A 27413-nucleotide genomic window follows, 5' to 3' on the forward strand; every position below is an offset into this window, starting at 1 on the left:
CTGTGCCCAGATGACTTTACCTTTTGACCAGTCTTTCTGTGCAAGTATATTTTCATGAAATTATATCAATTGGAGATATACTTATTGACTTCAGGCTCCAGCCTATATGGAGTAAAAGAGACCAGATTTTCCCTCTCAACTTCATAAACTGAAATACTGAACAAAGCATATGAAACAACAGTTTTCAAGACCCTAGACATCAGGAAACGAAGGACAGTGATCACTGAGAGATGAGAAACAAACAAGGTGGGCCCTATGATTGCCACAGTTTACCACCTAAAGAGAGACTGCAGTGTAGAGAGAAGAGCTGAGGTGGGCTCCAGCCATCTCCCTAAGTTCATGAGATGAAGCTTGGAGCATAAGGATGACACAGTGCCTAGAGGGCTGCACAAAGGAAGAACCTGGCAGACAACTGAGCAGTGTATGCTTGTGGGGAGCAACTAATCAAGAAATGAAGCAGGTGACAGAATGAGTAGCAAAGACATTAAAACGGTTATTTTAACTACATTTCTTATTTCAAAAGCTAGAGGAAAGATAAAACTTGCTAAGTAGAGATATGAAAGAAAATAGACTGAAATTGACCTTCTACAAAGGAAAATTATACTGTGGGATATGAAAATTATACCAGATGGAATTAATGGCAGATTAGACACTGCAGAAGAAGAGATTAGTAAATTTAAAGACACAGCAATAGGAAAACAAAATAAAGAGCAAAATAAGAAAAGAATGAAAAAAGCATCAAAGAACCATGAATTAATTTGAATGTCTTATGTAGTCGTGATTAGAGTCCCTGAAGGAGAAGAAAAAACACTATTGGAAAAAATAGCGGCTGAAAATCTTTCAAATATGATGAAAATTAACCAAGGAAGTATAATAAACTCAAAGAACAAGGAATTAGAAAAGAACAAACTAAACCCAAAGTTAGCAGAAGAAAGAAAATAATAAAGACTGAAGCAGAAATAAATGAATTAGAAAATATAAAAACATTAGAAAAATCAACAAAAGAGTTGGATTTTTTAAAAGATAACAGTGACAAAATCCTTAGCTAGACTAACTCAAAGAGAAGCCAGAAATAACTAAAATAAGAAATAAAAATAGAGATATTCCAACAAATGACACAAATAAAAAGATCATAAGGAACTATTACGAACCATTATATGCCAACAAATTGGATAACCCAAAAGAAACAGATAAATTCCTAGAAACATACAATCTGCCCAGACTAAATTTAGAAGAAATAGAAAACCTGAGCAAACTAATAAACATGAAGACTGAATCACTAATCAAAACTTTCCAGCAAAGAAAAGCCCAGGACCAGATGGCTTCAAAAGTAAATTTGACCAGACAATTCAAAGAAAAATTAATATGAACTCTTCATAAAAACTGTTCCAAAAACAGAAAAGGAAAGTAAACTTCCAAACTCATTTTACAAGGCCAGCACCACCCTGATTCCAAAGTCAATAAAAAGGCAACAAAAGTAAAGAAAACTACAGGGCAGTATTCCCAGTAAACATAGATGCAAAACTCCTCAATACAATGCTAGCTAGCAAACTTAACTCAACGACACATTAATAGGATCGTATGCCCTAGCCAAATGGGGCCAATTTATTGCTGGGATGCAAGTATGGTTCAACATATGAAGGTCAATCAATGTGATATACCACACTAGCAGAATGAAAGACAAAACCACATGATTAGCTCAGTAGATGTAGAAAAGAGCAACTGACAAAATTCAATATACTTTCATGATAAAAACTCTCAACAAAACAGGTAAAGAAGGAATTTATCTCACCATATTAGAGACATTTTTTTTTAAGAGACAGAATCTCACTCTGTCACCCAGGCTACAGTGCAGAGCCTCAGCCTCCTGGCAAATGATCCTTCCCACCTCAGCCTTCCAGGTAGTTGGGACTATAGGCGCATGCCACCATGCCAGGCTAATTTTTGTATTTTTTGCAGAGACAGGGTCTCATTTTGTTGCCCAGGCCAGTCTTGAACTCCTGGACTCAAGCTATCCACCCACCTTGACCTCCCAAAGTGCTAGGATTACATGCATGAGCCACTGCACCCGGCCAAGACAATGGACATTTTTAGAAACCCACAGCTAACATTATAATCAATGGGAAGAAACCGAAAGCTACTAAGATCTGGAAGAAGGCAAGGATGCCCACTCTTGCCACTGCTATTCAACATAGTACTGGAAGTCCTAGCCAGAGCAATCAAGTTAGAACAACTTTAAAAATCCATCCAAATAGGCAGAGAAAAAGTAAAATTATCTACATATGCAGTTGAAATGATCATACAGGTAGAAAATCTTAAGGACTCCATCAAACAAAACTTTTAGAATAAATGAATTCTGTAAAATTACAGGTTACAAAATCAACATAAAAAATCAGTGGAATTTCTATACACTAAGAATGGACTATCCAAAAAGGAAATTAACAAAATAATTCTACTTGCAATAGCATCAAAAAGAATGTTATAATAAACTCGACAACTTAGATGAAATAAACAAATTCCTTAAAAAACACTAACAAAGTTCAAGAAAGAAGACCTACACAAAACTACAAACAAGAGAAATTAAAAGACTTGTAAAAGACTCAATATTGTAAAGATGTTAATCCTTTCCAACATGTTTTATAGATTCAATACAATCCCAGTCAAAATCCTAGCAGATGTGGTGGCTCATGCCAGTAATCCCAGCCCTTTGGGAGGCTGAAACAAGAAAATCACTTGAAGCAGGAGTTTGAGATCAGCCTGGGCAACACAGCAAGAGCCAAAGACTACACAAAATTTAAAAATTAGATGGCCATGGTGGTGAATGCCTGTAGTCCTAACTTCTTAGGAGGCTCAGGCATGAGGATCACTTGACATCACGAGGTTGTGACCACAATGACTTAAAATCATACCACTACACTCCAGCCTGGGTGACAGAACAAGACTTTGTCTCCAAAACAAACAAACGGTATTAGTCTGTTCTCACACTGCTATAAAGAAATACTTCAGACTGGGTAATTTATAAAGAAAAGAGGTTTAATTGGCTCATGATTCCATGGGCTGTAGAGGAAGCACGATGCTGGCATCTGCTCAGTTTCTGGGGAGGTCTAAGGAAACTTTCAATCATGGGGGAAAGTGAAGGGGAAACAGGCACATCTTACATGGCTGGTGCAGGAGCAAAGGGTTGGGGGAGGCACCAGAAACTTTTAGACAACCAGATCTCACAATAACTCACTATTGCCATGACAGCAGCACCAAGGGGGATGGTGTTAAACCATGAGGAACTGCCCCCAAAATCCAGTCACCTCCCACCAGACCCCACCTCCAACACTGGGAATCACAACTGAACATGAGATCTGAGTGAGGACATAGATCCAAACCATATCACACACACAAAACAGTTTTTTAAAAAGCTAAAGAACTTATACTACCTGATGTCAAGTTTTACGATCAACCTATTGTAATCCAGACAGTGTAGTACTGATGTAAAGAAAAAAAAAAGACACTGATGGAAAAAAAAAAAAAGAAGAGCACAGAAACAGAATCACATTCACACATATGTGGACAACTGATTTTCAACGAAAATCCAAAGTTAATGCAGTGGAAAATGAATAAACTTTTCAAGCAATGGTGCTGGAATAACTGGCAACCAGTATGGAAAAAAAAACCCTCCAATCTATATGTCATACTATATTCAAAAATTAACTCAAAGTGAATCATGGGCCAAAGCACAGAAACTAAATGTATAGAACTTCTAGAAGAAAATATACAGGACAGTCTTTGTGACCTTGGGTTAGAGAAAGATTTAGTAGATTATGACATCAAAAGCACAATCCATAAAAGAAAATTTAATAAATTTGACTTCATCAAAATTAAGAATGTCTGCTTGTTCAAAGCTATTGTTAGGAGAATGAAAAGACAGGTAACTAAATGGAAGAAATATTTACAAGTCATACGTTTTGATAAAGAACTTTAACCAAGAATATGTGAACAGCCCTCAAAGTTAAAGAACAAGAAAATAAATCCAATCTTTAAAATTATCAAAAGATCTTAATAGACATTTTGCCAAAGAAAATATACAACAGTGTATTGGTCCATTTTCATGATGCTGATAAAGACATACCTGAGAATGGGAAGAAAAACAGGTTTAATGGAATCACAGTTCCATATGGCTGGGAAGGCCTCACAGTCATGGCAGAGGGCGAAAGGCACTTCTCACATAGTGGCAGCAAGACAGAATGGAAGCTTGTGCTGGGAAGCTCCCCTTTTTAAAACCATCAGATCTTGTGAGACTTATATTCACTATCACAAGAACAGCATAGGAAAGACCTGCCCCCATGATTAAATTACGTCCCACTGAATCCCTCCCACAGCATGTGAGAATTCAAGATGAAATTTGGGTGGGGATACAACCAAACCATATTATTCTGCCCCTGGCCCCTCACAAATCTCATGTCCTCTCATTTCAAAACCAATCATGCCTTCCCAACAGTCTCCCAAAGTCTTAACTCATTTCAGCATTAACTCAAAAGTCCACAGTCCAAAGTCTCATCCGAAACAAGGCAAGTACCTTCTGCCTATGAGCCTGCAAAATCAAAAGCAAGTTAGTTACTTCCTAGATACAATGGGGATATATTGGGGGAACCTGCTGTCAATATTTCAATGTAGGTTCTTTCTATTTTCCATAAGTGTAGGCCGGCTGAGAAATAAAGAGAGACAGTACAAAGAGAGGAATTTTACAGCTGGGCTGCCGGGGGTGACATCACATATCGGTAGGACCGTGATGCCCACCTGAGCCTCAAAACTAGCAAGTTTTTACTAAGGGTTTCAGAAGGGGAGGAGGTGTAAGAACAGGGAGTAGGTACAAAGATCACATGCTTCAAAGGGCAAAAAGCAGAACTACTAATAAGGATCTAACAAAGATCACATGCTTCTAAGGGAACAGGACAAAGGGAAAAAGCAGAACCACTGATAAGGGTCTGTTCAGTGGTGCACATATTGTCTTGATAAACATCTTAAACAACAGAAAACAGGGTTCAAGAGCAGAGAACCAGTCTGACCACAGATTTACCAGGGTGGAGTTTTTCCCCACCCTAGTAAGCCTGAGGGTACTGCAGGAGACCACAGCATATCTCAGTCCTTATCTCAACCGCATAAGACAGACATTCCCAGGGCAGCCATTTATAGACCTCCCCCCAGGAATGCATTCCTTTCAGAGGGTATTAATATTAATACTCCTTTCTAGGAAAAGAATTTAGTGATATCTTCCCTATTTGCATGTCTGTTTATAGACTCTCCGCAAGAAGAAAAATATGGCTCTTTTTGCCCGACCCCACAGAGGGTCAGACCTTATGGTTGTCTTCCCTTGTTCCCTAAAAATCACTGTTATTCTGTTTTTTTCAAGGTGCACTGATTTTATATTGTTCAAACACACGTTTTACAATCAATTTGTACAGTTAACACAATTATCACAGTGGTCCTGAGGTGACATACATCCTCAGCTTACGAAGATAACAGGATTAAGAGATTAAAGACAGGCATAAGAAATTATAAAAGTATTATTTGGGAACTGACAAATGTCCATATTAAAATGAAATCTTCACAATTTATGTTCCTCTGCGGCAGCTCCAGCAGGTCCCTCCATTTGGGGTCCCTGACTTCCCGCAACAGGGATACAGGCATTGGGTAAATACAGCCATTCCAAACGGGAGAAACTGGCCAAGACAAAGACGCTACAGGCCACACACAAGTCCAAAATCCAGCAGGGCAGTCAAATCTTAAAGCTCCAAAATGATCTCCTTTGACTCCATGTCTCGCATCCAGGTCATGGTGATGCAAGAGGTGGGTTCCCATGGTCTTGGGCAGCTCCACCCCTGTGGCTTTGCAAGGGACAGCCTCCCTCCCAGCTGCTTTCACAGGCTGGTATTGGCTTTTCCAGGCACACGGTGCAAGCTGTCAGCGGATCTACCATTCTGGAGTCTGGAAGATGGTGGCCCTCTTCTCACAGCTCCATTAGGCAGTGCCCCAGCAGGGACTCTATGTGGGGGCTCTGACCCCACATTTTCATTCCGCACTGCCCTAGCAGAGGTTCTCCATGAGAGCCCTGCCTTTGCAGCAAACTTCTGCCTGGGCACCCAGGTGTTTCCATACATCTTCTGAAATATAGGCGGAGGTTCCCAAACCTCAATTCTTGACTTCTGTGCACCACAGGCTCAACACCACATGGAAGCTGCCAAAGCTTGGGGCTTCCACCCTCTGAAGCAACAGCCCGAGCTGTACCCTGGCCCTTTAGTCACGGCTGGAGCAGCTGGGATGCAGGGCACCAAGTCCCCATACTGCACACAGCAGAGGGACCCTGGGTCCAGCCCATGAAACCACTTTTTCCTCCTAAACCTCCCAGCCTGTGATGGGAGGGGCTGCTGTAAAGGTTTCTGACATGCCCTGGAGACACTTTCCCCATTATCTTGGTGATTAACATTCAGCTCCTCATTACTTATGCAAACTTCTGCAGCTGGCTTGAATTTCTCCTTAGAAAATTGAATCATCTTTTCTATTGCATTGTCAGGCTGCAAATTTTCCAAACTTTTATGCTGTTTCCCTTTTAAAACTGAATGCCTTAATGTTTTAAATGTTTTATGTTTAAATGTTTAATGTTTTAAAACTGAACAGCACTCAAGTCACCTCTTGAATGCTTTGCTGTTTAGAAATTTCTCACACCAGATACCCTAAATCATCTCTCTGAAGTTCAAAGTTCCACAAATCTCTAGGGCAGGGGCAAAATGCCACCAGTCTCTTTGTCAAAACATAACAAGAATCATCTTTCCTCCAGTTCCCAACAAGTTCCTCATCCCCACCTGAGACCACCTCAGCCTGGACTTATTTGTCCATATTGCCATCAGCATTTTGGGCAAAGCCATTCAACAAGTCTCTAGGAAGTTCCAAACTTTACCACATTTTCCTTTCTTCTTCTGAGCCCTCCAAACTGTGCCAACCTCTGCCTGTTATCCACTTCCAAAGTCACTTCCATATTTTCAGTTATCTTTTCAGCAGCACCCCATTCTACTGTTACCAATTTACTGTATTAGTCTGTTTTCATGCCGCTGATAAAGACATACCCAAGACTGGGAAGAAAAACAGGTTTAATGGACTCATGGTTGCATGTGGCTGGGGAGGCCTCACAATCATAGTGGAAGGTGAAAGGCACTTCTTACATGGCAGAAGCAAGAGAGAATGTGAGCTTGTGCAGGGAAATCCCCCTTTTTAAAACCATCAGATCTCATGATACTTACTCATTATTACAAAAACAGCAAGGGAAAGGCCTGCCCCCATGATTCAATTACCTCCCACCAGATCCGTCCCACAACATGTGGGAATTCAAGATGAGATTTGGGTGGGGACAGAGCCATACCATAACAAATGACAAATAATCACATTAGTTATCAGGGAAATGCAAATTAAATCTTCCCTTCCTAGATATTCATCTAAGAGAAATGAAAGCATACATCCACATCAACAGAAATGTTGATATGACTGTTCAAGCTGCATTATTTGCAATAGCCAAAAGTTGTAAACAACTCAAATGTCTTCCAATGGGTGAATAAACAAATTGTGATATATACATACAAGAGAGTACTACTGAACAATAAAAAATGAACTATTCATACACACATCATCCTAGATGCATCTTAAATATGATGAGTAGAAGAAATCAGGTAAATGGTACATATTGTATGATTTCATATATATAAAATTCTAGGAAGTTCAAAGTAATTTATAGTTATACAAAGAAGGTCAGGCACATGTATGAGAATGGCCAAAATCCAGAACACTGACACCATATGCTGATGAGGATGTGGAGCAACAGGAACTCTCATTCTCTGCTGGCAGGAATGTAAAATGGTACAACCACTCTTTTCAAAAACTGAATTTTAAGTTCTGGGATACATGTGCAGGATGTGCAGGTTTGTTATCATGTGCAATGGTAGTTTGCTGCACCTATCAATCCATCACCTAGGTGTTAGACCCCACATGCTTAGCTGTTTATCCTGATGCTCTCCCTCCCCCCGCCATGGCCCAGTGTGTGTTATTCCCCTCCCTGTGTCCATGTATTCTCATTGTTCAGTTCCCACTTATAAGTGAGAACATGCGGTGTTTGGTTTTCTGTTCCTGTGTTAGTTTGCTGAGGATAATGGCTTCCAACTCCATCCATATCCGGGCAAAGGACATGATCTCGTTCTTTTTATGGCTGCATAATATTCCATGGTGTATATGTACCACATTTTCTTTAGTGTATCACAGATGGGCATTTGGGTTGACTCCATGTCTTTGCTATTGTGAAAAGTGCTGCAATGAACATATATGTGCATGTATCTTTATAACTGATTTTTATTCCTTTGGGTAAATACCCAGTAATGAGACTGCTGGGTCAAATGGTATTTCTGGTTCTAGGTCTTTGGGGAATCACCACACTGTCTTCCACAATGGCTGAACTAACTTACATTCCCAACAACAGTGTAAAAGTGTTCCTATTTCTCCACCACCTCACCAGCATCTGTTGTTTCTTGCCTTTTTAATAATTGCCCTTCTGACTGGCATGATATGGTATCTCATTGTGGTTCTGATTTGCATTTCTCTAATGCTCAGTGATGTTGAGCTTTTTTTCATATGTTTCTTGGCCACATAAATGTCTTCTTTTGAGAACTGTCTGTTCACATCCTTTGCCCACTTTTTAATGAGGTTTGTTTTTTTCCTGTAAATTTATCTAAGTTCCTTGTAGATTCTGGATACTGGACCTTTGTTAGATAGATAAACTGAAAAAATTTTCTCCCATTCTGTAGGTTGTCTGTTCACTCTCATGATAAGTTTCTTTTGCTGACACAACCCATTTAGAAGACACTTTGACAGTTAAATTTTCTTTTTTCACATTTTTACTTCTTTTTCACATATTTTTTACTTCTTTTCCACAATATTTTTACTTCTTTTTCACATCTCAGCAGCAGCAGAGAAGGTTTTTTAAAAAAGAAAACTAAACATACTCTTAGCATATGATCCAAGAAAAATGCTTTTTGATATCTACCCCAAGGAGTTGAAATCTTTTGTCCACACAAAAACTTGCACATGAATATCTATAGAGAAGCTTTATTCACAACTGCCAAAATCTGGAAGCAACCAAGATGTCTTTCAGTAGGTAAATAGATAAACTGTGGCATAAGAAGCTTCCTGAAAAGGAAAAGCCAAATTCTGAAAAAGAGAAGGAAAACAGGCAGCCCACGTGGCCTGAGGCCAAAAATGGGGAATGAATCCCCCATATGGGAGAGTGTGAGTAAGTGTCCTTCTGGGGTCCACTTTCCCTGGGAAACTGTACAATCCAGGCCACAGGAGAGCACCTTGACTCTCCCAATCTCAGAATCACACTTAAGGAGCAGCAGGGAAACCATGAGAAGAAACTGCTCCAGGGTGTGTCCTATGCACTCTCTCAGACCCAGGCAGCTACAGTAAGATGCCATTCTTGATCTTAGCTGCTCAACAATGTGTGGAAATTAGCAGCACCAATTACTGGAGTTAGGGGGACTTGGGCTGGGGTTTGCAGAAATGAGGCTTGAGTTGGGGAAGAACTTCTGCAGCCGGAACTGAGAAATGAGCATGACCTGGGATCCAGCCCAACTGGCACAGGAACAAGGCTGTCTCCTAAGACCTGAGCAGGAGAAGAGTTGCCTCAGAGGCCAGGATGGGGGCTGGGTGGCATCTCCCACGGCCCTAAGCTGAGTGGCAGACTGGATGCAAACTTCTAGGACTGACTAGATAACTGGGTTGGCTGCCACAGTCGGAACAAGGGAGGGAGCACTCCGCCAAAACAAGGATAGGAGAGGGACACAAGTCCCATGTCTGCTGGCCATAACTGTGGCTGCTTGGGCTGTCAATCCTTCCCTAGGCTGAGACCCTGGCATAGTGGTGGCCACCCCTCACCCAAGCATTTTCCCAGGGGCTTGGGGGCTGCCTCACTACCCTTGTTGGGACTTGTGCATACAATCACCATGGGGGACCTGAGTACAACTGCCCAGTCCAGCTCTGCCTGGGCTCTTCCCCATGCCTCTCCAAGGTGGAGCATGGCATCCGGGCTCATGAGTTTTCCTTACCCAACCTGCCACCTGAGACACCCAAGTACTTCTCCCATGGAAAAGAGGTTGGGCACAAATCCTATTGTACCCACTGTAGCTGGCTCTAACCTGTAAACATCACCTACTGACCTAGAGGTCAATCTGCAAAGCCCATTGCAACAACTTCTAACACAAGAGCAAAGTGCTTGGAAACAAGAAGATCATTGCACAACCACTGCTACCACCATGACCTATGCCACCCTGGGTTACAAGGGGGCTGAGGGCCCACTTACCCATTCAGCATACACAACTACAACCAGCATCCAGGACAGCTACACAGAGGCCCAAGAAATAGCCTTGAACTGCTAACACAGGCGCCAGAATACACTGCCCCATGGCACAAGAACAGACATGCTTAGCCCACCACTGCTACCAGTGAAACCTGAAAAGGGATCCATCAGGCATTCCAGTCCCCAGTACAACTTCATGACAGCCGCCACCAATAACCACACCATAACACACCAATAAACCCACAGCTACCACAAAGGCTATTTATAGCCAAAGAAATCACACAGCACTTTTACCACTGCACATCCTGAAACAAAGCCAAACAGCCCTACCTGCCCAAACACATCATGGTCACATAGACAAGAAAAAAAGTCCCCTCCCAGTGAAAGTAAATTTAAAAATAAGCAGCAACTATTGCTCCGGATATGCAGAAATCAATGTAAAGATACAAAAACCCTGAAAAAGCCAAGGCAATATGATACCCTCAAAGGAAAACAATAATTCTCCAGCAATAGATCCTAACTGAAAAAAAAAACCCTCAAAATGCCAGATTAAAACTCAAAATACTAATTTCAAAGAAGCTCAATGAAATGTAAAAGAAATCTGAAAACCAGTACAAAGATCAGAAAATCAATATAGGATGTGAATAAGAAGTTTACTAAGGAGACAGATATCTTTAAAAAAAAAAACAGAAATTCTGAAACAGAAAAAAATTCATATAAGGAAGTATAAAATACAATCAAAAGCCTCAACAATAGACCAATAGAAGAAAGAATCTCAGAACGTGAAAGACAGGTCTTCTGAAATAATCTAGGCAGACAAAAATAAAGAAAAAGGAACAAAAAAGAATGAAGCCTTGGAGATGTTTGAGACTACGTAAAAACCTAACATACAAATTATCAGTATCCCTGAGGGGGAAGAGAGATCAAAAAGTTTAGAAAACATATCTAATAAAATAAATGGTGAAAACATCCCAAGTACAGCAAGAGATTTAGACATCCAAATACAGGAGGTCCAGTGGTCCCCGAAAAATACACTGCACAAAGGACTTCACCACAGCATATTATAATCAGATTGTCAAAAGTCAAAGTGAAAGAATTCTACAATCAGTAAGAAAAGAGTAATGGCAGACTTTTCAGCAGAAATCTTACAGGCCAGAAAAGAATGAGAGGGCATATTCAAAGCACTAAAAGAAAAAGCCTGCCCCTGGGCATAGTGGCTCACACCTGTAATCCCAGCACTTTGGGACGTCAAGGTGGGTGGATGGCTTGAGCCCAGGAGTTCGAGGTCAGCCGGGGCAACATGGTAAGACCCCCATCTCTACAAAAAACACAAAAGTTAGCTGGGCATGGTAGCATGTGCCTGTACTCCCAGCTACTTGGGAGGCTGAGGTGGAAGGACTGAGCCTGGGAGGTGGAGGTTGCAGTGAGCCGTGATCATGCCACTGCACTCCAACCTGGGAGACACAGTGAGACTCTGTAGCAAAAAGAAAAGAAAAAAGCCTGCCATTGAAGAATTCTATTTTCAGAAAAATTAAGCTTCATACGTGAAGGAGAGATAAAGTCTTCTGCAGATAAGCAATGCTGAAAGAATTCATCTCCCAGAGAATTCTATACAGATCCTGTAAGAAATGCTCAAAGTCCTAAATGTGGAAACAAAAGGAAGATATTCACCATCATGAAAACACATGAAAGTATAAAACTCACAAGTAAAACAATCGCACAAAGGAGGAAGAGAAGGGAATCCAACGGCAATACTACAGAATTCCACCAAACCACAAAGAGAAATAGAGAAAAAGATAACAAAGAACTTACAAAACTAGAAAACAATGAAAAATATGACAGGAACAAAACCTCACATATCAATATTAACCTTGAATATAAATGGATTAAATTCTCCTCTTAAAAGATACAGATTGGTGGAATGGATAGAGAAAAACATGATCCAACCATACACTGCTCACAAGAAATCCCCCTTACCTATGAAGACACAGCCTCAAAGTAAAGATATTCCACACAAACAAAAAAACAAACGAGACCAGGAGTAGTTATACTTACATCAGATAAAACAGACTTTAAATCAAAAACAGTTAAAAAAAAAAAAGACAACAAAGGTCATTATATAATGATAAAGGGACCTATTCAGCAAGAGGATATAACAATACATACAAATATACATGCAGCCAACAGCACCCAGATTCATAAAACAAATATTACTACTAATATTTAGTAAAGAAAGGGGCAGACAGCAATGAAATAATGGTGGTGGACTTCAACACCCTATTCATAGCTCACCGAGAAAAAAAATCAGCAAAGAAACATTGTACTCGGTGCAACGGACCTAAAACACATTTACAGAATATTCTGCTCAACTGCAGAATTTATGTTCTTCTCATCAGCACATAAAACGTTCTCCAAGATAAACCATATGTTAAAACACAAAACAGGTCTCAACAAATTTTTAAAAATCAAAAATTTTCATGTACCAATACCACGAAATCAATACCAAGAAGAATTTCAGAAAACAATACAAGTACACAGAAATTAACAACATGCCTCTGAATGACCGTTGGGTCAAAGAAGAAATTAAGTCAGAAATTAAAAAAAAAAAATTTGAAACAAATAAAAATGCAAACGCAACATACCAAAACTTGTGGGATACAGAAAAAACAGTGCTAGGAGGGAAGTTTATGACATCAAGTGACTACATGAAAGATACTGAAAGATACAAATTAACAACCTAATGTCACACCTCAAGGAACTACAAAAGTAACAAACCAAATCCAAAATCAGTAGAAGAAATAACAAAGATCAGAGCAGAACCAAAAAATAAAATAAAATAAAGACCAAAAAACAGTACAAAGGATCAGGAAAACGAAAAGTTGGTTCATGGAGAAAATAAATAAAATTGATAAACCAATTGCTAGAGTAACAAGGGAAAAAAAAAGAGATGATCCAAATAAAATCAGAAATGAAAAAGGAAACACTACAACTGATACCACAGAAATACAAAAGATCATCAGAGAATATTATAAACAACTATACATTCACAAACTAGAAAACCTAGAGGAAATGGATAAATTACTGGCTGGAAACATACAACCTCTCAAGATTGAACCAGGAAGAAATAAAAAACCCGAGCAGACCAATAATGAGTAGCAAGATTGAATCCATTTAAAAAAACCTCTCAACAAAGAAAAGTCCAGGACCAGATGGATTCACAGCTGAGTTCTACCAAATACACAAAGAAGAACAAATACCAATCCTCCCGAAACTGTTCCCGAAAATTGAGGAGGAGGGAATTCCTCCTACGTCATTCCATGAGGCCCAAATCACCCTGATACCCAAACAGACAAGTACACTACAGACCAATATCCCTGATAAACACAGATGCAAAAACTCTCAATGAAATATTAGCAAACTGAATCCAACAGCACATCAAAAAGATAATACACCATGATCAGGCGGGTTTTATACCAGGGGTGTAAGGATGGTTCAACATATACAGTCAGTAATGTGATATACCACACTAACAGAATTAAGGGCAAAAACCACATGATCACCTCCAAAGATGCAGAAAAAGCATGTGACAACTTCAGCATCCCTTCATGATGAAAGCCCTCCACACATTAAGCCTGCAAAGAGCATACCTCAAAATAATAAAGATCATATACAACAGTCCCACAGCCAAAATCATAAGAACTGGAAAAAGACAAGGATGTCGATTTTCACCACTCCTATTCAACATAGTGCTGACAGTTCTAGCCAGAACAATCAGGCAAGAGAAAGAAACAAAAGGCACCCAAATTGGTAAAGAGGAGGTTAAGTTATCCCTGTTCATTCATGTTATGATCTTATCTCTAGAAAAACCTAATGACTCCCCCCACAAAAAAGCTCTTAGATTTGATAAATTCAGTAAAGTTTCAGGATACAAAATCAATGTACAAAAACCAGTTGCATTTCTATACAAAAACAAAAACAAAAAAAACACTACTGTCTAGCTGAGAAGGAAATCAAGAATGCAATCCCATTTACAATAGCCAGAAAAAAAAAAAACTGGAGGAAGATGGCAGATAGGAGGCAGGACTAATGTGCAGTTCCCACTTGGAAGGACAGAACAGTGCACAGAGACTCACCAATGAACTTTTTCTCCAAGAACCATTGTCGAATGTACCGGGAAAACTGAAAGAATTCACGAATCCTTTGAAAGAAGCAGCATATCACTGCAAATTCCATGAGACACAGGCAAAAAACTGAGTTCCCAGTGTGTGAGGTGGGGAAAACCTGCCTCTGAACACACATCGTCACTGTGGTAGCTGAAAATCCAGATAACGGGAAAAGGATTTAACCTTCCTTAGAGTTGAAATAGATTCAGGGAGCCACATGAAAAATAAAAGCAGCATCAGTGGCAGGAAGAGCCTGTAGACTCTCCCAGTCTCCAGCTCAAGCCCAGGGAAAACATCCCTGACTATATCTCACAGGGGCCCTTGGGGAAGGCAGCCAGTGGAATTAGGGTGGGGTCACAGGATGAAAGAAGCTTCCAACTGAAATTTGTAATAACTTTGACTGGGCACAGATTTTCTTGAGCAGAATATGTTGAGCAAATTTTCTTGAGCAGAATCTGGTGGGGGGGCAGGATGCAAATGGGAACTGCTGCAGATATGAGCGCGGAAGCCGCCACTGACAGTGTGGGCAGACGGGGAAGGGCAAAGCCTGAAAGCTATGCTTGCTTTCTCAGCGGGGAAGCTCATGGCCTGGGGCAAGGTCTGAGGCAGGCACTGCAGAAGAGAGACCAGCCTTGCCAACTCTGTGGGAGCTGGATGAGGCCTTTCACCACCAGCTCTCCCCCACTTCCCTGGCAAACTATATAACACAGCACAGGTGGCCAAGATCCCCTCTGGAACAAAACCCCATTGGCCTGAGAGCCACCTCCCAACAGCCACAGTGGCTGCAGCAAGCCCTGCCCAGGGAGAATCAGAACCCAGACCCACCTAACCTTGCCCCCAGCTGATGGTATTTCTCTACATACCCTGGTAGCTGAACACAAGAGACATAAACTCCAGGGAGCTTTATGGCCCCACCCATCACCTGAGAAACCAGAATACTTACCTTGGCCAACTTGGGGCAAGCTTAGATACCTCTACTACTATGGCAGCTGGAACTCTCTTGAAAGTGAGGCCAACCAACTGGCCAACCAAATCAGGCCATTACAGTAACTCATGACAGAATAACCCTGCTCCCAGGAAGGAGAAAACAAAAGCTAATTCCACTGCCTGCAACATCCTGGCTAACCAGAGGTCCTGAGTCTGTCCACATGACACTTTCACTCCTGGCATAACCAGCATTCGAGAAAGCCAGCATACTAAACATATCTACAACCAAGAACTCTCACAGCGTCTCCATCACTCTCCTGCCAACTCCACCAAAGCAGATGCTGGTATCCACAGTTGGGAGACCTAAAGACAGACCACATCACAAGACTCTTTGCAGGCATTCCCCAGCACCGTCCCAGAGCCTGGTAGCCCTGCTGGGTGGTTAAGCGCAGAAGAACAGTAACAGCCACTGCAGGCTGGCTCTCAGCAAGCCCCATCCCTAAAATACATATGGAACCAAAAAAGAGCATGAATAGCCAAAGCAATCCTAAGAAAAAAGAACAAAACTGGAGGCATCAACTTACCTAACTTCAAATTATACTGCAAGGATACAGTAACCATAAGAGTATGGTACTGGTATAAAAACAGACACAGATCAATGGAACAGAATGGAGAACCCAAAAATAAAGCCATGTATTTACAGCCAGCTGATCTTTGACAAAGCTGACAAAAACATACACTGAAAAAAAAGATACCCTTTTCAATAAAAGGTGCTGGGAAAATTGGATTGCCATATGCAGATAAAAGAAACTGGACCCCTATCTCTCGCCATATATAAAAATCAACTCAAGATGGATTAAAGACTGAAATGTAAGACCTGAAATTATAAAAATACTAGAAGAAAACCTAGGAAAACTCTTCTGGACATTGGTCTAGGAAAAGAATTCATGACTTAAGACCTCAAAAGCACAGACAACTAAAGCAAAAATAAACAAATGGAACTTAATTAAACTAAAAAGCTTCTGCACAGCAAAATAATCAACAGAGTGAACAGATAACCTGCAGAATGGGAGAAAATGTTTGCAAATGATGCATCCAACAGGAGACTGATATTCAGAATTTACAAGGAATGCAAACAACTCAACAACAATAACAAAAATGACCTCATTAAAAACTGAGCAAAGGACACACTTCAAAAAGTGGGCAAAAGACAGACTTCAAAAGAGGTCATACAAATGGCCAACTAGCATATGAAAAAATGCTCCACATCACTAATCAGAGAAATGCAAATTAAAAACACAATGTGATATCATCTTACATCAGTCAGAATGGCTACTACTAAAATGCAAAAAAAAAAATGTTGGAGAGGATGCAGAAAAAAGGGAACACTTCTATATGGTTGGTGGGAATGTAAATTATTACAACCTCTGTGGAAAAACAGTATGGAGATTTCTCAAAGAACTGAAAATAGAACTACCATCTGATCCAGCAATCCCGGTACTGGGTATCTACCCAAAGGAAAAGAAATCATTATATCAAAAAGATGCCTGCACTCATATGTTTATAGCAGCACTGATCACAATAGCAAAGATATGGAATCAACCTAAGTGCCAATCAATGGATGATTGGATGAAGAAAATGTGGTATAAAAACACAATGGAATACAATTCAGCCAGAGCAAAGAATGAAATCATGTATTTCACAACAACATGAGTGTAATCATCATCTTAAGTGAAACAAGTCAGATACAGAAAGACAAATGCTGTATGTTCTCACTTACAGACGGGAGCTAAATAATGCATTCACATGGATGTAGGGTGCAGAATGATAGAAAATGAAGACTGAAAAAGGCGCCAGGGCAGGGGGAAGGCTGGACGATGAGAAATTATTTAATGGGTATAGTGTACTTTATTCAAGTGACAGACACCCTATAAGCCCTGACTACACCATTACACAATCTATGCATGCAACGAAATTGCACTTGTACCCCCGTAAATTTATACAAAAATAAATTAAACTGTGGTATATCCAGACAATGGAATCTTACTCGACGTTAAAAAGATATGAGCTATCAAGCCATGGAAAGATATGGAGGAACCCTAAATACACGTTAGATGAAAGAAGCCTATCTGAAAAGGTTATATACTGTGTGATTCCAACTACATGACATTCTGGGAGAGGTAAAACTACTGAGACAGTAAGAAGATTAGTGGCTGCCGGGGGTGAGAGAGAGAGGGAGGGATAAATAGACAGGGCACGGAGGATTTTTAGGGCAGTGAAACTACTCTGCATGATGCCATAATGGTGGATATGGGACATTATACATTTGCCCAAACCCATAGAATGTACAACACCAGGAATGAACCCTAATGTAAACTCTGGACTCTGGGTGATAATGTGTCAGTGCAGGTTCATCAACTGTAACCAATGTGCCGCTCTGGTGGGAGATGTTGGCAACGGGGAAGGCTCTGCATGTGGGGGACGGGGGTACGTGTGATATCTCTGCACTTTCCTCTCAATTTAGCTGTGAACCTAAAACTGCCCTAAAAAACTTGTCAGGAAAAAAAAAAAAAAAAGGCAAATGAGTGGCCGTCTGGAGATGATGGTGGATAGGGGAACACGAGTGGAGTCTGAGGGGAGAAATGTTTGGGGGTGATGAAATATGTTCACTATCTTGATGGCAGTGGTGGTTCTACAGGTGTTTGTATAAGTCAAAACTTACAAAATTGTCACTTTAAACATGTGCAGTTTATTGTATGTCAATTATACCTCAATAAAGCTGTTAAAATGCATTTATTAGACTTCAGGCTATATACCCAGTATCATGCATTAATATATTAATGTATGGCTGTACCAATTACATTTATTTAGAAACTCTATATTTTCTGTATTTGTTTTTAAGTTAAATTTTTAAAGAATTTTTGAGTCCCTCAAAAATTTTGTAGCTACAGAAGCTACAAAATAAGTATGTAAGACATTTATTCCCTCATGGTATTGATAGCCTTCCTAGGAAGACAAGACTTTTTAAACAATGCAGTATTTCCAGTACGGCCACATGTCTATATACAAACAGTTAAGTGAAATGGGAAGCGAGAGTGTGTAAACCTCCCACCGCATACGTGTGCTAAATGCTGTGTGGCAGGCCATCCCTTTCTTCAAGGAGTGTACAGCTTTATGGAGGAAAAGAAAAGCCATTGGATATAATGTGATAAGTGACCTGGTAGATAAACGGAAAACTGCACCGAGTGTTATATGAGAGTGCACGGGAGATATCTCATGGCAAACTTGTTTTGTGGAGTTCATGGCTGAGCTGAGTCTTGAATAACATGTTAGGTTTTGCCGGAGAACGGCTGGTAAAGAAAATTACTCACAGTAAACAAAGCAATGTGTTCAAAGGCATAGAAGGCACAGCAGACATACTTTGTTTCTAACACACCTGAAGATTATATCTTTATTACTAATGGCTCAGAATGTGAGGTTTGGAATGGCAAGAGATACAGACAGAGGTCAGGTATAGATCGTATGTGTTACCTTAAGGAAACTGTACAGTATTTGAATGGCAAACGTCTTTGCAGCATTTGGAGCAGGGAAATGACAAGATCACACTTTCACTGTGCACGTGTATGTGTGGTGGGGATTGAACTAGCCCTTAAATAACAAGTAGACTCTGAATGGAAAGAAGAGACAAAGGAGGTGCTCCAGGTTAGGACTCTATACACCAGAAAGGCGACTTTCAAAAGTCCTTCCACCTGCCTTTCCTTATCAAGTGCCTGGCACTAAGAAGGCAAATGCAAACACATAAAGACTGACTTACCAAAAACAATTAGGCCCTGGCATTAGATTGCCACGCCAAGGAAACAGAGAAGAGGACAAATATTTACTGAGTATCTATGAGTAAAAGCCTTATTAAAAAAATACGTTTTTTTTTTTTTTTGAGACAGAGTCTCGCTCTGTCACCCAGGCTGGAGTGCAATGGCGTTATCTCAGGTCACTGTAGCCTCTGCCACCTGGTTCAAGTGATTCTCCTGCCTCATCCTTCCAAGAAGCTGGGATTATAGGCGCACGCTACCACGCTTGGCTAATTTTTGTATTTTTAGTAGAGATGGGGTTTCACGATGTTGGCCAGGCTGGTCTAGAACTACTGGCATCAAGTGACCTGCCCGCTTCGGCCTCCCAAAGTGCTGGGATTACAGGTGTGAGCCACTACACCCAGCCAAAAAATAACTTATTGAAGTGAAATTCACATAACATAAAATCAACCATTTAAAAATAAACAGTTCAAGGGTTTTGGATGTATTCCAAAAAAATCCACTTTCTGTCTATGGATTTTCCTATTCTGGACATTTCATGGAAATGGAATCGTACAATATAACAACATAATGTTTTCAAGGTCCATTCATGTTGTAGTATGTACCCGTTTAGTTACTCTTTTTTCTTTTTTAATTGTGATAAAATACACATAACATGAAATTGACGAATTTAACCATTTTTTAAGTGTACAGTTCAGTGATAGGAAGAATATTCACCATCGGTACTATCCATCCCCAGAATTCTCTTCATCCTAAAAAAATGAATAATCTATACTCATTAAACAAGAACTCCCATTCCTCCTCACCCTAGTTCCTGGCAACTCATGAAATGAACTACTCTAGATACCTCTTATAAGTGCAACCACACTTATAAAGAGGTGCCTTTTTGTGACTGGCTTATTTCACTTAAATGTCATTCCTTCTTTTAGCTGAATATTCCATTATTGTTTATGTACCAAAATCTGATCACTGATTCATCCAACGATGGACACTTTGGTTGTTTCCACCTCTTGGCTATTGTTGTAATGGTCTTTTAAAATATTAATAGTAAAACCAAAATATTTGGTCAGAAAAGCTTAGAATATGGAAATAAAGACCACCAGGGCAAAAGCAGGACAAATGGAGTATCTTAGTTCATCTATTCTAGAACACAATATACACTCAACATGGTGGCACCCACTGACATCAAAATACTTATTGACATCAAAAATACTTATTAACTAGATGCTGTGAAAAATAAAAAGATGCAGAAAAAAAGTCTTGTCCTTCAAGGAACATAAAGTTTCATGAGAAAGTCAATACAGATAGGTATGTATAAAACAAGGCTGAAAGTGCAAGACTCTGAGACACCTTCATGTGTGATGCAGGATTTGACTCTGCCTCAGAGAATAAAAAAGATTTGGATAGACAGAGAAAGGTGAATGGGAGAAGACTGTGGGAACAATGGGAACCAAAGCTCAGAGATGGAAAACTGTGTTTGCAAATATCAAATCAATTTTCATCATGAGGATTTACATGCAACAATTTCATTTTGTTCTAATCTGGAGGCAATTTAAATTTAGTCATCCAGAACAGGAGTATGTGAACTTGAAGACAAACTAAAATCCAATGAAAGAGAATTATAATTAGAATCCAAGAAGGAACCTTGTGTGCTAATTTTCAAAGAAGTGCATGCCTAAGCCCTCCAGTGTGGATGGCAACTGGCTGCGATCTTCCTGAGGAAAGTTCTCCAGAGACGGGTCTCCATGGTATGGCTCAGTCAAACTTTCTCACTTGGAAAATTAAATATGTCCTTATTTCTTTTGGTTTGGTTTGATGTCTTCTTTTTCTGTCCTTCTCAAAGAAAAGGACATCTGCTTAGAATCTACTTCACAAACACTACTCGCACAATAAAATACTAAAATCATATACTCAGCTCTCTGCCTTTTATGCTACACAAGTCTGACTCTTTTCACTTTTAAAAAGGAAAATGAGAAGAAAGAGGTAGATGTGAGGCCGGGTGCGGTGGTTCACATCTGTAATCCCAATGCTTTGGGAGGCTTAGAGGGAGGATCACTTGAGCCCAGGAGTTCGAGGAGTTCAATTTTCCAAGTGAGAAAGCCCAGGTAGTAGAGTGAGACCCCATCTCTACAAAAAATTAAGAAGTTTAGCTGGGTGTGGTGGTGGGCGGCAGTTTTCCCAGCTACTCGGGAGGCTGGGGTGGGAGGATCACTTGAGCCCAGAAGGTGGAGGCTGCAGTGAGCCATGAATGATTGTGCCAATGCACTCCAGCCTGGACAACAGAGCTAAATCTTGTTTCAGAAAAAAGAGGTAGATGTGAGAAATATTACCAAGATGAAAGTGAATACTGCCATAAGGTACTGGCGCAGAAGGTGGAAGCATTTACCATAAGTCTCAAGTTTCTGGTTTGACCACTTGGATAGAAAGTGTCCCAGAGACTGAAGGGAAATACAGGAGAGAGAGAAATGACAGGTTCTGTTTTAGAAATGACCAGTGTGAGGTGGCAGGAGGACATCCATAAGTAGCACAGAGCTAGACTTTTCTGTTTTAGCTTAGGGTGGGTGGTGGTTTGGAGGTCTCAATTTGGGGCAAATGAATGGGTGGTAGTTGAGGAGCAGTAAAAGACACAGCTAAGGAATGGCCAGAGAAGCAGGAGGGAAAAAGAGAGGAGCAGTGACCAGAAATGAAGACAGACAAGATTTGGGGGGTGAAATTACAAACAGTAAATGCCACAGAGAAATTAAAAACGGAATCCATAGAATTAGGCAATTACAAGTCACTGGCAAACATTCAATTATCTCTTTCTGTAACTCTCTTTTGGTTTGAAATTAATGTTCAGGTGACTGAGATATGATAAAGAAAATTATTTCAAAACATTTTCTTCTTTTAACTCCCTCTAGGCAGCACACGAAGTTAAGAGTCATCAGAAATAAGGAGAAAGCCAACAAAACAATTAGAAATAAAGTAATACTCAGGTGAGATTTTAAAATTTTCTACAAAGTACACATATATACACACAAACACGTGTATACATATGCACAGGAAAAGGTCTGAAAAGCTGTAAACCAAAGACATTTCTGGAAGCTTGGAAGAGGAGACTGGAATTAGAAGTGGCAGCCGGATCTCTAATTTTTAGTATTCTTCATCAGGACTATTTATTTATGCATTCACTTATATGATTAAATACTAAAAATACAATTTCCTACAAATGAGATAATTTGTTCATCTATCTCAGAAATGACTGTGCATATGTATTATTAAGAATACTCAGCCTGGCTAGGCACGGTGGCTCACCCCTGGAATCCCAGCACTTTGAGAGGCTGAGGCGGACAAATCACTTGAGGTCAGGAGTTCGAGACCAGCCTGGGCAATATGGCATAACCCCGTCTCTACTAAAAATACAAAAATTAGCTGGGCGTGGTGGCAGGCACCTGTAATCCCAGCTACTTGGGAGGCTGAGGCAGGAGAATCACTTGAACCCAGGAAGCAGAGGTTACAGTGAGCCGAGATTGTGCCACTGCACTTCAACTGGGCAACACAGTGAGACTCCATCTCAAAAAAAAAGAAGGAAAAAGAAAAAAAAAATACTCAGCAAGGCCAGGCACGTGGCTCCCACCTGTAATCTCAGCATTTTAGGAGGCCAAGGCAGGTGGATCACTTGAGCCTAGGAATTTTAGGCAAGCCTGGGCAACAAGGCAAAACCCCATCTCTACAAAAAATTAGCCAGGTGTGGTGGTGTGGTGTAAGTAGCTAGCTGCCAGTAGTCCCAGCTACTCAGGAGGCTGAGGTGGGAGGACTGCTTGAGCCCAGGAAGTTGAGGCTGCAGTGAGCTATGATTGTGCCACTGCACTCCAGCTTGGGTAACAGAATTAGGCTCTGTTTCAGAAAAAAGAAAAAAAAAAAGAATACTCAGATCGCTTAGAGGTCTTTATTCTTAGGACAAATTAGACCCTTACTATCATTTGTCTAGTTTTAATTGTAACATTTTAACTGTAACATTTTTCAAATTACCTCTTACGGTTCCCTCCAGCTAAATGGTCCTAAAGGAAATTATTTTCTGCATGAAAATTATAACAAATAAATTTAAAGTAGCTGAATATCGACAGGTGACTAAATTTAGGTACGTGTGACCCACAGACATTTTCTCAGACAGGGCTGTGTGCCCTGAAAGAAGTGTAGTCTCAGGAAACACATTTTGTAGATACCAGGAATATGAGTTTTTACGGTGATATCATGAGCTGCTCTCTTAACTGTTTTAGATATTTGGCACAAAATATTTTTGGGAATTCCTTATTCTTAAAAATCTCAACTGTATATATAAGCTTATTGCTCAGATACAAGAACATTAGTAATCAACCAAAAGTTAAGTCATATTATTCATTTATTATTTTCTATATCTGAATATAATGAAATCATATATACTTTTTGGTGAGAAATTTTCAATATAGGGTTTGAAATGATTTTTATATCAATGTCATAATTAGGAATATATGACTTATACTTCCATTTCACATTCGTCATTGCTAAGCCTCCGTGAAAGCATTGTTTATTTCTGTTTCACAACAAGAGCTAGAGAAAGCCCAGGGTAAAGATAAATAGGGATTACCAAAACCCCAAATAAAGACCTCTCCAAAAAAGACCCATTATAAAACAAGGTCCCTTCATCAAGAAGCAAAAAAGAATAATCTACTTTACCTCCTGTAAGATAATAGATTATATGGGACCCAAATGAGAAATATGTGAAAATACTGAAAATAAATTCAAGCTGATTTGAAAAAGTGCTTTTGTTTTATTTACTACAAGTATACTAAAAAGAAATTGTATTTGGACCCTACATAACTTATAAATTATAGAAAGAGCTTCCAAGATGAAAAATAACTGTAAAAATAATTACAATATAGAAATTATTAAAAGCATTTCAAAGACTATCATTTGCATTAGAGAAAAATTTTCCTCTTTAAAGGAGAATTCAAATAAAGAATAACACAAAAAAGTCAACCTCTCAATTGTTTCATGATTAAGCATAATAAAGAACATATCAGCAATCACATAGAATCTATTCTTATAAAATTCATTGCAACATTCAAAATATTTTATTGCATAGAATTTTGGACACCTATAGATAATTAGTTTGCTCTTGTTCTATTTTCACCTTGTTTGCAAACATCTCCTTTAATCACCCTGAGAGTCTATTAAACTACATAGTAAGTTGTTTACTAAAAATACAGACATCAAATCTCCCCAAATTTTGAATTCTGAAAACTTAAGTATGAACAGGCAGCAAAACAATGTTTTGAAAAATATATTCATTTACATGGCATTACTTTTGCAGGGTTCTAATAAAAAATTTTAAGTACAGATTATTTGTGTTTCCTATGAAAAATAAAAGCATCATTTATACTAATTCTATTTAACCAAGAATACGTGATCAAAATTTTTCTCACAACTTAATTCTTTGTGGCAAGTAATATGCTTATAAAATTTACTTAGTGGTGATTTTTCAGTTAGTACAAAATTTTTCATTCAAATGTAACAAGCTATTTAAAAGGAATTACTTAATAAATATGCCATATCACACCATGTACTTAAATCTAAAGCCTGTGATGCATGAACAATAGCGGGCAAATTTTTAAAAAAGAAACATGTCCATTGAACACTTTCATTTTTGAAGCAAAAACATCACCAAATTATTTCTTTTATACTAGATTCAATGTATTTCAAGTTATAATCAAATTTATACTCTTCACTAAAAAAACTTTAAATAATAGAGAAATTACACATATAGAGATAAAATATGATTTTTCTTGTTACTGCATTTCTCATTTCATTATAAGTGATGGGGCACTGCTGGCTGATTTCACAGGAGCAAAGGAGACCACACTAAGGTCAGGGTTTCCTTGAGAGAGGCAACAAGAAAGACTGAAAAATGTCACAGCTTGGAATCTGATTGCTTAAATACATCCTCTATTCTAGTCTTATAAGCTTTTCAGCTGGTAAATCAAAATCCTGTTATACACTAGGATAATATTCATGACAATTCTCTATATTTTATCTTCTTAAAATCAAAGACTCAATTCTAAAGGGTTAATAGAGGAATTACAAAGTAACTCTCTAGTTTGCATTTCCCATAATGCTAAAATAAAGCTTTTTCTTTTAGTCTAGAAATTTGCTTTTTTATTACTGTGAAAAGCCTCTATGAATCTGTTTAACGTATTTATTTCTTTTCATCTATTCAATGCCACTGGGCATAACATGTAATGCAGTGCGTGTTGATATTTTGCAAAGCACCACATGACTCACTGTACCCTAATGCACTCCATTAATCCTGTTTGGACAGCTGGGTCCAGGCATTTGTTAGCTGCATTTTAATTGTTCTATCTTTCTTTTTTTTCTTTTTATTTATCTCTATGGCAAACTACTCTGGAATTTAATTTGTTGGCCTTCAAAAAGTAAATTTTACCATTAGTTTGTTTTCTTTGTATTAAAACTATACTCAGCATGTAATTTTCTTCCATATAATCGGTATATATTAATGATTAGCAATCAATCTTAAATAACAGTACAGTGAATGAGTTTCGTAAGTATTAAAATGATAGGTTGGCTGAAATATAACAAATTATTTAATAGACTGTCATAATATAAATGATAACATTTAACATCAAATCAGTTTGCTAAAGAGCATACTTTCAGCATTTTCAAGATTCACATACGCAGATGTCAAAACAATTACAAGTCCTATAAAGCAAACACAAAAGAAATAAGACTATTACCCACACCAGTTTTTTATTAGCTTATGGAACAGTGGTCCCTTTACATTTATACTTTAATTTTGTTTTCTATTACAAAGATGAAATCCTTTGTAAGAATTATGAAGATACCTACAAAGCTTCTACTTTCTTTGCACAGCCTGCATCCCTGATATCTGTAAGTCTTCAATAAATAATGGAGGCAATATGACAGCTAACGCAAAAGCAACTCAAAGTTACCAGCAATTTTTGTTATGAGCAAGTAGCTAAAATTTAATGATTGAAATTTTCCAATCATTTGTGTGCACTCTTAAGTCAATTCTAAGTCTAGAGAATTAGATAGAAATGCTTAATGGAAACTTTTGTCTGAAATAATATTTAGTGAAGAACTCAGAATATGGTCTACGATAGTATTTTATAAAAGACGACTAAAGGAAGACTTACTCAACTATTTCAATGACAAAGCGAAAATCTGTTTTTCTTTTAAAAGATTATCAAATTCTCCATAAACTGAAACATTAAGAAAATGACAGAAATGAATGACAGGCAAGTGGGAACTCTCAAGGGTGTCCTTTGAATCAGAGTGTGTTCTCAGAGATTACACTGCTTTCACCTCTATTTCGTGGACACAAAGCAGCTTAAAATAATTTACAAATTTTCAATTTTTTAAACCATACTAAATTATAAATGCTCAAAAACTTTTATATAGAAAAATTAGTTTAATGCAGTTTCCTCACTAGAGGACTCAAAAGCCTAACTTATAGATGTGTCAGTAAAAACAAAACACAACAAAAAACCAGGCCATTGTTTGGAGAAAGAATGCTTTTAAGTGTTTAAAAAATAGTCTTTATTTGATAAAAGTATTTGTCTTGGTATGTCCCTATACATAAAGCATACAAGTAAAGGTGTAAAATGATGTCGGAAGAAACACTGTATTTCAAAGGTAATCTTTATGAAAAAGTTTAGAAAGTAAATGTTAAGTAAGTTCAGTAAAGACAGTTTTTAAACACATGGATCTTTAAGTGAAAATTTCTCATTGACACTTACCCAGTGTTCTCGACATCACAGGCAGAGCAGAGCTCAACACCAAGATGGACACACAATTTCCAATGATCTGTTATGAGAAATGAGAAAGAATATTGGGCAGTTAAGCAGCAGGATGACAATCAAACCCAGTAACATTCTGAGAAATTATTGTGCATTCTAGTTACCTAGTGTACTTTGCCGATTTCTTAATGATACTTACTATTCAGTACAGAATTTTCAAAGAATAACACGCTTTGAAAATAAATAAAGTTATATCTGTAAGTTCTAGATGTTTACAGTACCTAGCACAGATATAGTTATAGAATACTTAAATTACTTGACACCTACATAATACATT

General features: G+C 38.8%; 1 protein-coding gene across 5 annotated transcripts in view; it reads right to left on the reverse strand.

Annotated features, from left to right (window-relative positions):
• Positions 1-27413, reverse strand: part of LMBR1 (limb development membrane protein 1) — a 207751-nt gene that overhangs the window by 11333 nt on the left and 169005 nt on the right. For all 5 annotated transcript variants that reach the window (XM_032753208.2, XM_032753207.2, XM_032753216.2 and 2 more), the window contains one exon: positions 27077-27143. In XM_032753208.2, coding sequence (XP_032609099.1) covers positions 27077-27143 — 67 coding nt within the window. The remainder of the gene's footprint in view (positions 1-27076; positions 27144-27413) is intronic.

The sequence above is a fragment of the Hylobates moloch genome, unplaced genomic scaffold (assembly GCF_009828535.3).
Source record: "Hylobates moloch isolate HMO894 unplaced genomic scaffold, HMol_V3 SCAFFOLD_1, whole genome shotgun sequence".
Lineage (NCBI taxonomy): Eukaryota > Metazoa > Chordata > Mammalia > Primates > Hylobatidae > Hylobates > Hylobates moloch.